This window comes from Mirounga leonina, unplaced genomic scaffold (assembly GCF_011800145.1).
Source record: "Mirounga leonina isolate KUSES-001 unplaced genomic scaffold, KU_Mleo_1.0 Mir_418, whole genome shotgun sequence".
NCBI classification, from domain to species: Eukaryota; Metazoa; Chordata; class Mammalia; order Carnivora; family Phocidae; genus Mirounga; species Mirounga leonina.
In genome coordinates, this window is record NW_023270739.1 from 8,795,601 (window position 1) to 8,811,775 (window position 16,175).

The following is a 16,175-nucleotide window of genomic DNA, read 5'->3' on the forward strand; positions in this document are numbered from 1 at the left end:
CAGCAGACAGAAGGGGGAGCACAGACAGATGGCCAGCAGTCACAGACACAAAGTAGTGAGAACTCAGAGAGCAAATCCACCCCTAAACGGCTGCATGTCTCTAATATTCCCTTTCGCTTCCGGGACCCCGACCTCCGACAGATGTTTGGGGTAAGTCTCTGGAGTCCTTTTGTGGGTTTTACAGTGAAAATGTAATTTAATCCCAATAATTTAAACCCAATGTATTTTAATAAGTCATTAGGACTTTATGATAAGACTGCCCATAGATTGAGAGAGATCCTAAGGTAAATCAGTGTTTTCATCAGTCTTCAGGAACTTCTGTCACCTAGCACCGTCATTCCTGTCATTCTAGACATGGGCCTTGCAGGTTCTCACATAACAAGGTGACTATGCAATCTGGTTTGCCTGGGACCGAGGGGTCTCTTGGGACGTGAGCCTTTCAGTACTCCAATCAGGACAAAGGCAGTAATCCTTAACTTTTCAGAGTGTTACGAGTTCAGTGACCTAATGTCTGTGAAGCAGATAGTACCTGTGTTTTATTTTTACTTCCCTGCTCGTAACTCAGCAAGACCAGTATCTAAAATCAGGTGGAGGTGGTTAGTTTGCGACCTCTGATGTGTTCTTCCAGCTTCCACTTCCTCCCGAAATCACTGTCATGAAAACAGTATAACAGCAAAGATTTAAGTTATTGGAAAGTGAGTGATTGCTGGAAGTTGTACCTTTTTTCTGGGCTTATGTGTTGTTGCCAGATTTCATTTGAGCAAACTCTTAACTTGAACTAGGAACAAGAGATCATGGTTTAAAAAAACTTTGTTGCTGTTGCTGCATGGTGCTTTGTCAGGAAAGCAGGCGCCCCACTTGAAGTCCTGGTCGTGGCCACTTCGTGATGACAAGACCCTGAAGCAAAGTTTTGTCACTGACAACTGAGTACCTGGAGTATTTTCTGTACTGAAGCCAAGGCCAGCATTGAGTTTTAATAATGTTCTTGAAGTACTTGAAGAGCCTTTACACAGAAAACGGTAGCCAGCTGTTCATCTCTCCAGAAGAGAAAACAACAGAAAATAATAAAGGGCAGCTTAAAGAATTGATATTATATTTAAGAAGAAATTTCCCAGGAGTATGAGTTATTGGGTTCTCTGCTGAATTATCAGAGATTATATGGAATCCTAATCTCTGGAGATCGGTGAAAATGGAATATATTCTCATCTGCCAGAAGTGTGTTTTCTCTCAGGTCAGAAAAGTTGTGTCCATTGAAGATCTGCCTAGGACAGTTATCAGTGATTTTTGAAATGTATTATGCCCTTCCTATAAGGCTGCTAAGTGAAAAAGAAAAAAAAGAAAAGAAAATGTTCCTTGCAAGGGACACCTGGTAGGATTGCTCTGTCTTCTGCATGGTTAGTACCGATCCCTTGGAAGGACATCAGCAGTGGTAAAGAGCAAGGATTCCATGCTTCATTTTATTAGCTGTGTAAACTTGATGGATGGCTTCCTTCAGCCTCATTTTCCTTAACCATTAAAGGAAGGCAGTCCTTACCCTAGCAGGACGGTATAAGGACACATTAGAAAATGCAAAGGAAAACTCTAAAACACCATTCCAATTTTAGTTGTTTGGATGAGCATAGAAATAAAATTAAATCCCCTCCTACCTAAAATAAGACATTTTCCTCTCTCTTTTAATTTCCTAATGTTCTGTTAAATGATGAAACTGGAATCAAGCCCAGAAGTCTTACTCTAGAAAACATGGGCTCTTAGTACATGTTTTCTGAAAAAGATAGTAATGATTCAGCCCAGGGAGAAAGCATGATTTGTCTTGCTCTTTTCATTTTTTAGTGTTTTCCCGTTTCCCGAATTTTGATTTAAAATCCAAGTGAAAGAGATAATTGGGTCTATGAGGCCAGTACTCAGAGGGAAGTGGGGCCGAAAAGATTCCAGGAGATTTCCTGCACATCCCTTCAGTTCATTTCATCCAAGCATTGAATCAAATAGGTTGGCTGGTCCCCTTCTACACGCCTCCTCCAAATAACCACTGTGTTTTAAGTATGCCCCTCTAGTCAGCTGTTGAGCTGCCTACCAATACAGTTATTTAGGCGTGGTGTCTTTAGCTTATTTCCCAAATGTTAAAATATTTAACTAATTACAAAACACAGTTACTACTTAAAATGTTCTTGATGGTGTTCATTGCTGAAATATTAAATTGGCAAATAAATGAAATCATGTATAATGTCCGTGAATGTTTAATACGATGGAAAATAACATGTAATCTGTAGAAATGAGAACAGAGATATATATTTATTGACTTGGAAAGCTGTTTATAGCATATTAAGTTAAAAAAAAAAAAGTAATACTTGGAAATATGTCCTTAACGATATATGCCTGCGGAAAAGCAGAGAAGGCCGTGTACCAGAATGGTAAGATGGTGGGTGTGCAGAGGATCTTCATTTTCTGTTTCCTCTTTTCCTTTTTATTTATCTGTATTTCCTGACTTTTACAGTGAATATGGTTTACTTTTAGAAATTTAAAAAAAGAAGGAAAAGAAAAACAGCCTTCAGTAGTGTATCTTTCTCCGTAGGGTTTGCTTCTTAAAAACTGAGACATTTAAGGCAGCCCGACACGCCGTGCAGCCCCCCATTCTCCCGCGGCCACCTCCCCCAGGCATGGCACCGGGCCTCGCCTCACCTTGGCAGCAGCACGGCACGCTCGACTTCAAGCTCGGCGCCAAAGCTGATGGCGAGACCGTTCTAAAAGGCCTCCGGTCCATTTTCCAGGAGCAAGGGATGACAGAGTCGGTGCACGACTGGCAAGACCACGGTTATCTAGCAACTACATCAACAAAAACGGCAGCTTTGCCAGTTTGAGAATTTACCCACGTGGATTGGTGTTGTTGGATCTTCAGAGTTACGCCGGTGATTCGCAAGGCCAAGAAGTTGACATTCTTTTGAACAAAGTAGAAGAAAGAGTGAAAGAATTGAATCAGGACAGTGCTGTGCAGGTGAAGCGATTACCACCCATAATTCGAGGAGGAGCTGTCGACAGATACTGGCCCAGTGCTGATGGTCGCCTGGTTGAGTGTGACATAGATGAAGTGGTGTATGAAGATTCACCTTATCAGAACATGAAAATTCTACACTCGAAGCAATTTGGAAATACTCTCATCCTTAGTGGGGATGTTAATCTGGCAGAGAGTGATTTGGCGTATACCCAGGCCATCATGGGCAGTGGAAAAGAAGACTGCAGTGGCAGAGACCTGCTGATTCTTGGGGGTGGAGAGGGGACATATTGTGTGAAATAGTCAAACTGAAACCAAAGATGGTCACTATGGTAGAGATTGACCAAATGGTGATTGATGGATGTACGGAATAATGCGAAAAACATGTGGCAATGTCTTAGCCAGTGTTAAAGGAGACTGCTATCAGGTTCTAATAGAAGACTGTATTCTAGTACTGAAGAGGTACGCCAAAGAAGGGAGAGAGTTTGATTATGTGATTAATGATTTGACAGTCGTTCCAATCTCCACATCTCCAGAAGAAGATTCCACAAGGGAGTTTCTCAAGACTGATTCTTGACCTCTCAATGAAAGTACTGAAAACAGGATGGGAAATACTTTACACAGGGTAACTGTGTCAGTTTGACAGAAGCCTTGTCGCTCTATGAGGAACGGCTCAGGCGCCTGTATTGTCCTGTGGAATTCTCAAAGGAGACCGTCTGTGTTCCTTCATACTTGGAATCGTGGGTATTTTACACTGTTGGGAAGAAAGCTGGACCTTGAAGACCAGTCTCTCCTAATCAAATAGCCTTCCTGACCTTCACATGCTGTACATGACATCGAAATGAGTCAGGCAATTGATTGTGATTTCCTTCAAGTTTTCTTTTTGTAATTATTATTCTTAATTTAAACAAAGCAAATGGAAAATGTGTATTTTGATGCGCTAGGGTGTTAATTTTTTTGAAAGTCAGCTGAAGGATGATTAGACAGCACAGCGAAGGCTGCTAAATGCACTGAACCCCTAGAATGTGATTTTTGTTACTTTTGTGTGTGTGTGTGACTTGGTAGACTTCAAATTTGGTTGTTTGGAGGAATGAACATCATTGTTTTGTTCCGGAGGGAAGTTCTTTGATGGTGTTTCTTTCCCCCAAAATTGACTTAGCTATTAAAATTTGGTGCTTATAAGAAAGAGTTAAGAAAAAAATGAATAGCAGTGCTTCGATTAAAATTATAAATGAGGAAAAAAAAACTGAGACATTTAAAACATTAAACACATAGTTAGGAAAAGCCCTACTTCTTGTCCATGAAGAAATATGCAGGAGGGTAACACTGTGAATATCTTCTGAGAACAGCTTCTACCATATAGAGGTGGATAATGCATGAGTGGGTGAATTGAAAAAGGAGTGAAAAAAGGATAAATTATCGGCTCATTGATGAGGGAAAATCAGAAACTGGTATTGGGACCTACCAACAAGTAGAAACATGGAAGTTGAATAAGCAGTTGAAAAAAAAACACAAAACTCTTTTTTCAGGAAAAAATAAATTATGTGGTTAAAAAGCTGACCATGAATAAATGTTTTTATTTTTGTCTCTGCAGCAGTTTGGCAAAATCCTAGATGTAGAAATAATCTTTAATGAACGTGGCTCTAAGGTAAGCTCCATCTCAGTATTAAGTGTGCCTGGTTTCTTTTTAATTTTGTTTTAAATAGTAAGTAATCAGAAAACTTAAAGCTGTTTTTCAAGCCTGCAAAAAGTATCCCAACTTACCTGGCTTGGATCAAATTATCTCTAAAAATAAGCTACCACATGGCCAAACTTTATCCTAATAGTTCAGTTGGGGGAGTGAAGGGGTGGGGGTAGAAGCAAGAGAGTGTGAGGAGGGAGAGGATAAGGGAAATTGGGGGCAGGAGACACCTGCCCTTATTCGGACTGAAATTGCCCTCACGTGCTTACTTTAAAGGAAAAGAGAAAAGACTCAAGTGAAATTCTATGAGAATTCTATTGTGAATTCTAACAGAACAATTCAGCTTTTTAAGAATCAGACTTGAAATGACATACTTCGAACAAATTTAATATTTCAGTTCTTCAGTAGACTTGCTCTCTCTTTTGAATAAATTTGACAAGGCGTAAATACAGGGAGTAGTGACTCAGGAATTCACTGTAAGCTGATTTCCTCCTTTGAGTTCTACCCAGAGAGGTAAGATGTAGAATCCCTTCAATTACAAATAGTGAGTTGGGTTTTTTTGCATCAGAATAAATGTAGTAACACTGCACAATTCGATATACATACTCTCTTCTAAGTGTGTTCTGTATGAGAACTGAACATTCTAATTAAAACTTATTTCCCCCTAATAATTTACTATTTTAAATTCCCAATCTATATGATTTAGAATTTCCATACACTAAAATAAGCAGCAGTGATTTTAGGAGTGAGGGAATGATGAAGTCTTACAGTGATGTGAAAAATATTTAATGAACTGAATTTCAAAAAGTTTCATTTGACAGTTTTCTTCTTCCTCGACAAATGAAATACCCCCCCACAGACACAATCAGCTGTGGTCAAGCTTGGAAATATTTACCTTGCTCTGTTTTCTTCTACTTGCATTTTTTAGGTTAGAACAGTTTTTGAGTTAATTTTTCATTTGGTCATCTCTTGGCTATGATTAAATCTCTAAGAATATAATTTGAGAAAAGCTAAGTAAAGCAAATAAATGAGATAATACTTACCTCTTCAGTTTCCTACTCCAAATTCACCATACCCTGGGAATTAATAGCATATATCCACAGAGTTATATATATACCTCCTGCCCCATCTAAACTAACACAAATGTATGTACTGTTCTAATGCTCCTGATTATTATTCCCTTCCTTTATAGAATGCACTGATAGTGTTTAATCCTGATTATAATAATTCTTTGTTAATTATTAAAGAGGTAATTATACTTTAAGCTTCCAGTTTTCAGTTAAACAAAAAAGATTAATATGCCTATACAGAACTTTCTCCAGCACTTAACTTGGTAAGTATTTTTAAAGTGAAATCTGCTCCGCCTGTAACCAGTAAAACTATTCATGCTTGTAGTTTCTTCACAGTGGATTTCTGGCCCTTTGCTTTTATCTTTTGTGACCATTTTAGATCCAAGGTGGAAAAATAACAGTGGTTTAGAGATGAGAAGTGCATGAACATATCATGTGACGATTCTGTGCTACACTGTTTATCCGAAGTCATAGTTTAAACGTTTTTAGTTTTAAGTGTATGCACTTAAAAACTTGTTAACTAGACCAACAACCCGAAGCCCAGTATGGTTTCATCAGGCACTGAGGCCTTGCTCCTTACCAAGAAAATAATTGGATTGAATTCTTGTGAAGCAAAGGAAATTGATCTTTCTTAAGGCTTCTTTCATTGACTTCAAAGATTTGCCTACTACCAAAAATTGTTTAATTTACCTGATTCAATTGCTTCTCCCTGTAATTTTCATGTTTAAATGACACATGCCTTCCTTTTCTCTTTGGGGAATCTAAAAGCCTATGCTGCTCCTCTCAGTAAAATGCTGTATCCTCACTGCCCCTTTCTCTGTGGGGCTGCTAAAGAATAGACAGACTGTATACTCATTGGCCGTTGTTCTTAAAACAAAGCACAGAATTCAGAATGGCCTGGATCTGCCTTCAAGGACTTATAACAAAATCTGTCTTCATCCTTTGTCCTTCTTAACTGTCACTAAAGTTCTTTCTTGGAATGGGTTCTCCCGAAACTGTTCTGTAGACTTGTTAACAGAGGTTTATTTTGGAGTCAAAACCTGGGTACCTCTTCTGGGATCCACCTCACATAAATTAAAGAGTACTTTTCTTTTTGTAAATTAAGTTTATTTTCTCATTTCTTTTATGCTTATGGTTGACTATAAAATTACAGCATGTCTTGAAAGGAACCAGAGATAAGGAGACCTTAGTGGTCCTATTGTTCACTTTAGAGTTGCTCAGTCTTTTAACTGAATGTACAGAAATTAGCTTTATTGAATTTTTTTTTTGAAGCAGTAATGGAAAAACGAGTCACAAAATAAATCCGAGATAAGTGATACTTACATGTAAAACAATTATCAGTGGAACAGTTAAAGAACTACATGACTCCAAAACAAAAAGCAGCTCTTTACCATGTCTTCTTTTTTATAATGAGACTGTCAGCGTGCGGTTTTAGAACATACCCACTTAAAAACATAGATGAACACTGTCGTGCTCCCTTGCCCGTCCCCATACCCCCCTCCAACGCCCGGCTTGCCGGCATTCTGCTTTCTCAGCTTGCCTGAAAAAGTTGTTGAGTATCTTCCTTTTTTTGTCTTTGACCTTCATATTCTAGATTTGATTTTCCTAGATTATGGAATGAATGTATATCATTTACATTCATACACAAGCAAAAATATATACTTAGATTATTTCGTGGGATTTTTTAAAAATCTTTTTTTTTTTTTTTACTCCATACTCCTTTGTAAAAGCATAAAGTCAGTCATATCTAATTTTCTGTGATTAACTAAAACAAAGGTAGACTATCCTTTTGAAAATGTTCAATTAGGATATATGATGAAAAATGCTACCCCTGGAAAAAATGGAAGTAATATACTCAAATAGAATCTAGAAAGGAGTATACTGATATGTATAACTTTATGATTCCCCAGATGTCACCAGTCACAACAAATATTACTATAAACAATAGAAAGATAATATATTGGTAGAGTGGCTATATGTCCTGGTTTATCCAAAATAGTCCCAGTCTGTAGCCGTCATCTTAGCATGATGATTAGTGTCCCCTTCCTCCCTCAAAGTGCTCCAGTTTGAACAATGAATTGTATTGCCCCTCTCCTTATAGATTCTTTGAATAACAACTTTTAAAAAGCACCCTTTTCAAAACAATTATAAAAGAAAAACGTGATTTTTAATGTCCAGACCAAATAGTTCATTAAAAGAACACATTCACTAATAATCTCCTGTATTTCCTTCCAGTCTTTTTTCTCACATAGAATCTTAAACAGAACTCTAAATAATGGTTACCTAGTTCAACTTGACTTTGCATTCTGTGCTAGATACTTTTAGTGACTGAGAACTCATTGCTTTTCAAAACTTTAAGTTTTACTTAAATTCCAATTGGTTAACATGCAGTGTAGTATTAGTTTCAGGTGTACCATATAGTGATTGAACACTTCATACATCACCTGGTGCTCATCACAACAAGTACACTCCTGAACCCCCATCACCTGTTTCACCCATTCCCCACCCACCTCCCCTCTGGTAACCATCAGTTTGTTCTCTGTAGTTAAGTCTCTGTTTTTTTATTTGCCTCTCTCTCTCTTTTTCCCTTTTGCTCATCTGTTTTATTCCTTAAATTTCACATACGAGTGAAATCATACAGTATGTCTTTCTCTGACTGACTTATTCAGACTTTCCACCATTCTGTACACTATCACCCAGCCCCATAACAATTTGTTTGTGATAATTATCACATATAATTACCTTATTAAGTAAAGAAATGTACACATTCTAATGTTTATATTTTCCATAAAGTTTTGTCAACCTACTTCTGGTGTGGTTGTTGCTCGAAGGGACACGTATCATAAATACTGAATGTGTAGGAGCTCTTCACATCTTCAGACAGTGCCAACTGTTAAGTTCACTAAAGGACCACAGACCAGATCGCAGCAACCATTATTGAGATTGGTAGCAAGTTTTTAGCTCATGTGTTCTCATTACTTCTCACAGGTGGATATCTGGAATGAGGGGGATCTGAATTTGGGTTAGACTTCAGTTTAGGCTGGAGTTAGGGAAGATAAAGCCTCTAATCCCATCCTCAGACACAAGTAATGTGCTATAATTTCTTGCCTTTTTCCCTGGATTTTGATTTCATGCAAAGGGAAATTATTTATTTCTTTCAAAATATTGTCAAAAGACTGTCTTCGAAATTGCACTAACTAGGCCTTTACTTTTCAGTAAAATTTGATAGGTAATGCTGAGTTGAAATGTTTTTCATTATACTTAAAACTGAATTAACAGTGCATGTGTTTCCAAAGGGCTTAGTTTATTTTCTTTTGTTACCATCTTATGGGTTTTAGTTTTCTTTTTCTTTTATTTATTTTTAAATTTCTGTGTTCCGGCCATACCCAGGAGAATGTCTGCTTTTGATTTCTCCCTTAAAAGTTACATGGTAAATTTTCTTTCTCATTCTTCTGAGATGGAAAAACTCAAGGATTATACAAATTTAAGAATATTTTTACAATGCTCATCCTATTGCTTGTTATTTATTGCAGTCTGAGGCCAGACTAAAAAGATGGCAGTTATTCGGTTCCTATAGGCCCTTGATGATAAATGAATGTCAAGACAGGTGATAAAATGTTTGTCACATTCGGTAGAAATTTTTACCACAACCATAATCCCGATAGACACACCATTCCTCAGTTTTCACAAGACAGCTAAGATAGGGGTAAATCACTAATGGAACACTGGTAACACAGAAGAAGTTTGGGAACTGAGAGCTGTAGGTTATAGTATAAAGCATAGAGACCTGCATTGTCCAATACAGTGTCCATATTGAGCATTTGAAATGTGGCAAGTCTAAATTCAGATGTGCTTTCAGTATGAAATACACATGATTTCAAAGACTTAGCAGAAAAAAGGAATATCTCATTAATGTTTTTTATATTGATGCCATGTTGAAATGATAGTATGTTGCATATATTTTATTTTAAATAAAATACATTATTGAAATTACTTTCATGTATTTTTACTTTTTTAATGTGGCTAGTAGAATATTTAAAATTATATATGTGGCTTGTGTTTTATTTCTGTCAGATAGCACTGGTATAGACAAACATATCAACATCGGGTTTTTTTATTAAAAAATAAAAGTTTACTTTTTGTTTATCTGTTTTTTATCTTCTTAAATACCTGAAATGTTTACTCTTCTTAAGAATTTGAGATTCAGTCTTTGACTTTGTAGCGCTTCCAACTGGTTATTTTGTTTTCCTGACTGATATATTATGTAATCATTTTGGAGTTCTTCTAAGGAAAAAGTGTTAAGTTTAGACATAACTTTATTAAATTTTTTTCAAAGCAAGAGATCCAAATGACCAAACTTAATGTGAATTAGATTTCCAAGAATGAAGGGACATTAAAACATAATTTCACGTAAGCATATTTTCCTGTTAGTAACTTTTTAAGCCTGGATAATCTGTGAATATCCTTAGCTCAGTTCCTGGCACATTTTCAGAAATGCTAAATTCTATTGAAGGAATGGTACATTAAACTTTTTTTCAGGGGCGCCTGGGTGGCTCAGTCGGTTAAGCGACTGCCTTCGGCTCAGGTCATGATCCTGGAGTCCCGGGATCGAGTCCCGCATCAGGCTCCCTGCTCGGTGGGGAGTCTGCTTCTCCCTCTGACCCTCCCCCCTCTCATGTGCTCTCTCTCTCTCTCATTCTCTCTCTGTCAAATAATAAATAAAATCTTTGAAAAAAAAAAACTTTTTTTCAAGTTTTATTTAACCTTTTTTTTTAAGATTTTATTTATTTGACATAGAACACAAGCAGGGGGAGTGGCAGGGAGAGGGAGAAGCAGGCTCCCCACAGAGCAGGGGGAGCCCGATGTGGGATTCGATCCCAGGACCGCGGATCATGACCTGAGCCAGAGGCAGTAGCTTAACCAACTGAGCCACCCAGGCACCCTTGAGTTAATATTCTTGAAACCAAATTGTAGTTAAGTTGATGGAAAAGCTAAAGTTTCAACACAAGAGGAAAGTATTAAAGAACAGTACTCTAAAATTGCTGGCTATACTTCTCACCTTTCTAATCACAGACTTCTGAGAGATATATATTAATTTCCTATTGTTTCTGAACAAATTATCTTCCAAGTTGGTGGCTTAAAAGCACAGATTTATTATCGTACAGTTCTGGAGGTCACAAGTCCAAAATGGGTCTCACCAAGCTAAAACCAAAGTGTTGCAGGGCTGCATTCTTTCAGATGGCTCTAAGGGATAATCCAGTCCTTGCCTTTTCCAGCTTCTAGAGGCGGCCCACATTCTTTGACCTATAGCCCCCTTCCCTCCTCAAAGCCAAAAATGGCCAGTTCAGTCTTTCTCAGGCTGGTGCACTCTGGTTTGGACTCTCCCGTTTCCCTCTTTAACTTATAAGCACCCTTGTGATTACATTGGGCTCACCTGGATAATCCAGGATAATCTCCCTATCTCAAGATCATTAATTTAATCACAACTGCAAAATCCCTTTTGCCAGGTAAGGTAGTAACATTCACAGGTTCCAGGGATTAGGATGTGGACAACTTTGGGGGGCCGTTATTCGGCCTGCCACAAAGTCTATTTATCTTCAAAGGAAAGAAGGAAATCTGCTTACCTCTGTATCGTATCAGGAAGTCCCAAAGTATCAGCAAGACCTTCTTCGTCCTTTACCCTAGGTGAAGATTGCTTCATTTTGTATCTTGGGTGTCTTGATTAGCATTTCCTTTGGAATATAAGCACTTCTGCTGGCTGTAAAATGTCAGTGCTTATGATACTACCCTGAATTCTTCTGGCTGCAGTTAGTACCTCCCAGATGCTCTGTCAGCACATTACAGAGCGGAGGCTCACAGAACACATTTAGCAATTAGATTTGAAAAAGAAGACTAGAAGGATTTTAGGATGAATGCAGTTTAGTTAATAGAATACTGAACTTAGGTTTCAAAGCTTAATTTCTAATTTTCTCACCATTAGCTGTAGAAGGAAGCCACCTGGAAGGAAGAAGGCCTTGTTGGTGCTTGGGTGTTTAACGTCCGTTTGATTTACTTTCTTCATCTTAAAAATGAAAACAGATTTATCCTTTCTCTACCCCATGGTTGTATTTAAAAGACAAACAAGTATGTGAGTGTATGGGTGTGTAGATCTAGATAGTCATAATGCCAGTACTAAAAACCTCTGGTACCAGTCTCCACATCATCTGTTATCCAGTTGCTAACTTATTGTTTATTAATTTAACCCAAGGCATATAAATATGAGGCTGTGACAATCAGTTGAAATACAGTTTATAATACTACTACAATGTGATATAAAAACTCATCTCTACATGTGACCTTTCCTGAAAGGTTCATTTAACTTTTCTGTTAGAGGATTCTCCAGGATTGGAGAGCTGGTTTACTGTCTTCAGCAGATGGCTAATGTAGATGACAAACGAACAGTGTCATTAATTAGTAACTTGAGATCATATACCTCAAGTTGTCGATGTGTCTGTAACATGTTGGTATCAAAATTTGTTTCTGAAAATGTTTGATATTTTCAACGTATTTTTTTTTTTTTTTGCGAGAGAGAGAATGAGAGAGAGCACATGAGAGGGGGGAGGGTCAGAGGGAGAAGCAGGCTCCCTTGCCGAGCAGGGAGCCCGATGCGGGACTCGATCCCGGGACTCCAGGATCATGACCTGAGCCGAAGGCAGTCGCCTACCCAACTGAGCCACCCAGGCGCCCTCAACATATATTTTTAAAGAAAATATTAGCTAAAATTACCTGTGGTAGGGGCACCTGCTTCTCCCTCTGACCCTCCTCCCTCTCATGCTCTCTGTCTCTCATTCTCTGTCTCAAATAAATAAATAAAATCTTTAAAAAAAAAATAAATAAAAAATAAATAAATAAATAAAATTACCTGTAGTAGTCCACCTCAAGCAGCATACATTTAGAATTTTCTGTCAGCTTAGCATTGCACTTTCTAGGGTATTTGTGGTGATATCCAGATTACAGGTAGAGATAATTCATTGGGATCCTCCATGGATCGCCACTCAACCATATAGTCATGTAGAATGCAAAGTAATGAGATCCTTCAAAATGATGGAATTGCTTTTCTAAAATCTTATTGAGCAATGCACACTATTGACCATCTCAATTAAGAACATGTTTTATATATATATATGGAAGGACTCATGGAGGACAGCAAAGCAGAGCAGAACTTAAATAAAAATAACAAAGGGTTCCGGGTTATCCTACAGTGGAATGTTCAAAGAATGCTAGAGGGACAATGCAGCTATTGAGAAATAGGTCTTTTCCAGAAAATCTTAAGAATTTACTACTCTATACATGTAAATGGCTTGAGAAGGTGTTACAGTTGCAAAGTAGAAAGAGAAGGACAAAGCACCTAGGATGAAACTGATACAATGCTTGATAAAATAGTTATATAAATATATAGTAAATCCTGCTGCTTTTGGCATTGATGGTGTGATTGTGACCAAGACAGTCTTTTCAGATAAATGTGAATATAGGAGTAAGTGGGTTAACTCCCTGGTTCCTGCTTTATCCACTTAGTGAATTAAAGCTCCATACAATTAATTTGTGTACAGAGCACAAATAAATTAATTCTAACTCAGGAGCTACTGTATTGCTGTTTTATGGTATTCTTTTCCTGTTGAACAGTATACAGCTGATGTCACTAACAGATCTCATTTGCACTGCCTTTTGATTATTCCTTTTTTCTCTCTACATGGAAAATTACTAATACATTTAATAGCAGATGTAGGCTTCAACAAATGTGTAATTTAGGCAAATTTGGATAAGCTATTTTCTGGAATTCAGCTGAACCTATTTTTGCTCAGAGTGCCAGTCTGGCTGTTTAAAATTCATTGAAGAAAAGGCGTAATTGGCCACTACTTAGTGATATTTTCATTAGCTTAGATGAACATGGTGCTCTTCTTCTTCTGCACCCAGTACCTAGAGAATTGTAGATCGAGGCTATGTTTTAAATTACTCTGTTCCCAGAAGAATTATGGTGATACAAGCAAACAGGCAGAGTGGAGCTAAAATTATGAGATCTCCTAAAAACCCCATTATACAGTGATTACTCCTAAAGGGAAGGCTTCATGTGGAAGTTACTGGGCATTGATGGATTTAATTATAAGTATTTTTAGCATTACATAAAGGCACATGTAAATTAACAGCATGAATTGAAAGAGAAAGAACATCTAAAAAAATATTCAGATTCTTGGTGGAAGAGTTTGACCCGAGTAGCTCTATACCTTAATTTTGGTCTGGCCTCACATGCTTTATGTTTTATTTTATTATTGTTCTTGTTGTTAATTACATTATCATTATTATTGTTGTTGCTGTTATTGTTATTATTATTATTATTACTACTACTACAGTTTTGTATTCTGTTACTGGATTTAATTTCCCTTTACCAAATATGCATGGACCAAAAATGTGACTTTGGGAGAGTATTGCTGAGTCGATGCTGCTGTCAGTTTCATACTGTGATATTTTTTCTCTGTTTACCAAGAGATCAGTATTTCAATATAACGATGTGCATGTTTTCCCCCCTTCTCCCGCTGCATGCAGGGATTCGGGTTCGTAACTTTCGAGAATAGTGCTGATGCAGACAGGGCCAGGGAGAAATTACACGGCACCGTGGTAGAGGGCCGTAAAATCGAGGTGCATGTCTTCAATAATTCAATTTCTGGTTTATATTTTTATTTCTCTTTTTGTGTATTCCCTCACTTATTTCACATTTGGAGCCCTGTCTTGTGTGTGTGTCTGTGTCATTCACCTTCTTGCACTAAAATGTGTAAAAGTAACACTTCTGTCTCCTTTCCCCATTTTTTGGTTGTTGGGGGGGTTTCATTTTGATTTACTCATGTGCGTGTACATGTATATTTGTTTCTCATTTACTTTTTTCCTCCATAATGTTCATCCTTCTGCTCTCTTGATTTTTTTCCTTTGCTTCAGTTTGCGAGACTCCATATGAATACCTGGGATCAGGCCAAAATAAAACTAACTTTATAAATGTCTAAAAACTATCCAATTTGTGACATTGTGTCCTGTAATTAATCAAGGAGCCAGCCAATATCCTCTCTCTCGGGCGGCCAGTTCGCCTCCATGTGCGTGTGATAAGCAAGGAGTACAAGACTGCTGAGATGGTGGGGAGGGAAGAAAGAACCCACAACTCGTGGAGTTTTTAAGTATATTTAATATCAAGAATTTCTACAGTTAATGGATAAAATCCTCAGACCGAGGGTTTGACGGCTGCCTGGCGAATGTGCTGAGACTGTGTTCATGGCAGCCACGTGGTGTTCGCCAACCCTTTTGAAGAACGCAGTGAAGGTTAACTGGCTCCTTTCCCCTTTCCCAGTTTTTAAAAGTATAAACTATAAAAGCCACCATTTTGAGTAAGATGTCTGCATATTTTGCTTTTTCCCTCCCTTTCCGATGGTTTAGCATTTAGGGCCCTTCACTTGACTCACTCTTTCCATGGTAACTATACACAATGCTGGCGATGGTGCCCGTTGGCGGTAAGTGAAACAAAGCGCTAGAGAAGAAGCTTTTTCAATTGTTAATTACAAAACAATTAAATAAGAAAGAAAAAGTCCATCTGCCATCTCACATTAACACTACAAAATGTGATTTGACTTGTTCCTCTTCCTTTTCCTTTCCCCCTTTTATTTTCAATGCTCTTGAGTAATGCCGCCTGGACTTTGGATGTACATATTGTTTGTAGCAGTCTGAGCTGTTTGATTACTGACATCATGGTGATTTTTTTCCCCTTGCACATCTTACTCAGAGTTACTGAACTCCAAGTTTGGCTGGTTTTATTAATGCACTTCCTGCCCCTACTTCCTTTCCCCTTCCCCACACCTCTGTTTGTAGCTCTGACTGTTCTTTCCTTGCCCGCGCGACACCCCTCCTGACATTCTCTTTTCTTTTCCCCTGCCTTCTTGCTCTCTCTCCCCAAGTTCTGTCCCCATCCTTTTCCCTCTGTCTCTCCTACCCCTTCTCTCTGTTACCTGCGGCTATTGGTCTCTTGCTGACTGGTGGTTTCTGACTGGTTCTGGCCATTTTCCTTTTAGCGCTTGGGTGCATTCTGCTCTAGTGGCTAGTGTAAGCTCTGACCCCATTCTAATCCTTGTCTGTGAGAACCTCGCTCTTCACTCTCTCCCTTCTTTCCAAAACTGATTGTTTTTTCTTTCTTTTATTTGTGTGTGTGTGTTTTAACTGCATGCTCTCAGTCTCATCATTGTTGTATCCCATTCTTTCTTTTTAAATGTGAAATGTTTCTATTATTTGGTGGGTTGAACTAGAGTAAATGGAGTTTCTTTTCCTCACAAAGGAAGATTTCCCCTCTACCAATCCTAAAAGACCTATTAAGACATTTTTTGGTTCCAGTTCCACCTAAAATTGGTCTTTCCATAACACAAATTTA

At 38.0% G+C, this 16,175-nt stretch overlaps 1 protein-coding gene and 1 pseudogene across 18 annotated transcripts in view; both read left to right on the plus strand.

The window, feature by feature from the left end:
- RBFOX2 (RNA binding fox-1 homolog 2) overlaps positions 1–16,175 on the plus strand; it is a 279,550-nt gene that overhangs the window by 236,896 nt on the left and 26,479 nt on the right. For 11 of the 17 annotated variants that reach the window (XR_004676054.1, XM_034987601.1, XM_034987600.1 and 8 more), the window contains 3 exons: positions 4–150; positions 4,581–4,634; positions 14,318–14,410. Coding sequence is in view for 16 of the 17 variants with exons in the window: in XM_034987601.1 (XP_034843492.1) it covers positions 4–150; positions 4,581–4,634; positions 14,318–14,410 (294 nt within the window). In the remaining variant the exon portion in view is untranslated. The remainder of the gene's footprint in view (positions 1–3; positions 151–4,580; positions 4,635–14,317; positions 14,411–16,175) is intronic. The other 6 variants (XM_034987615.1, XM_034987602.1, XM_034987606.1 and 3 more) reach the window with 3 other exon arrangements.
- LOC117998742 lies at positions 161–4,043 on the plus strand (annotated as a pseudogene). Its single transcript, XR_004676056.1, has one exon. The product of XR_004676056.1 is annotated as a spermine synthase-like (transcript).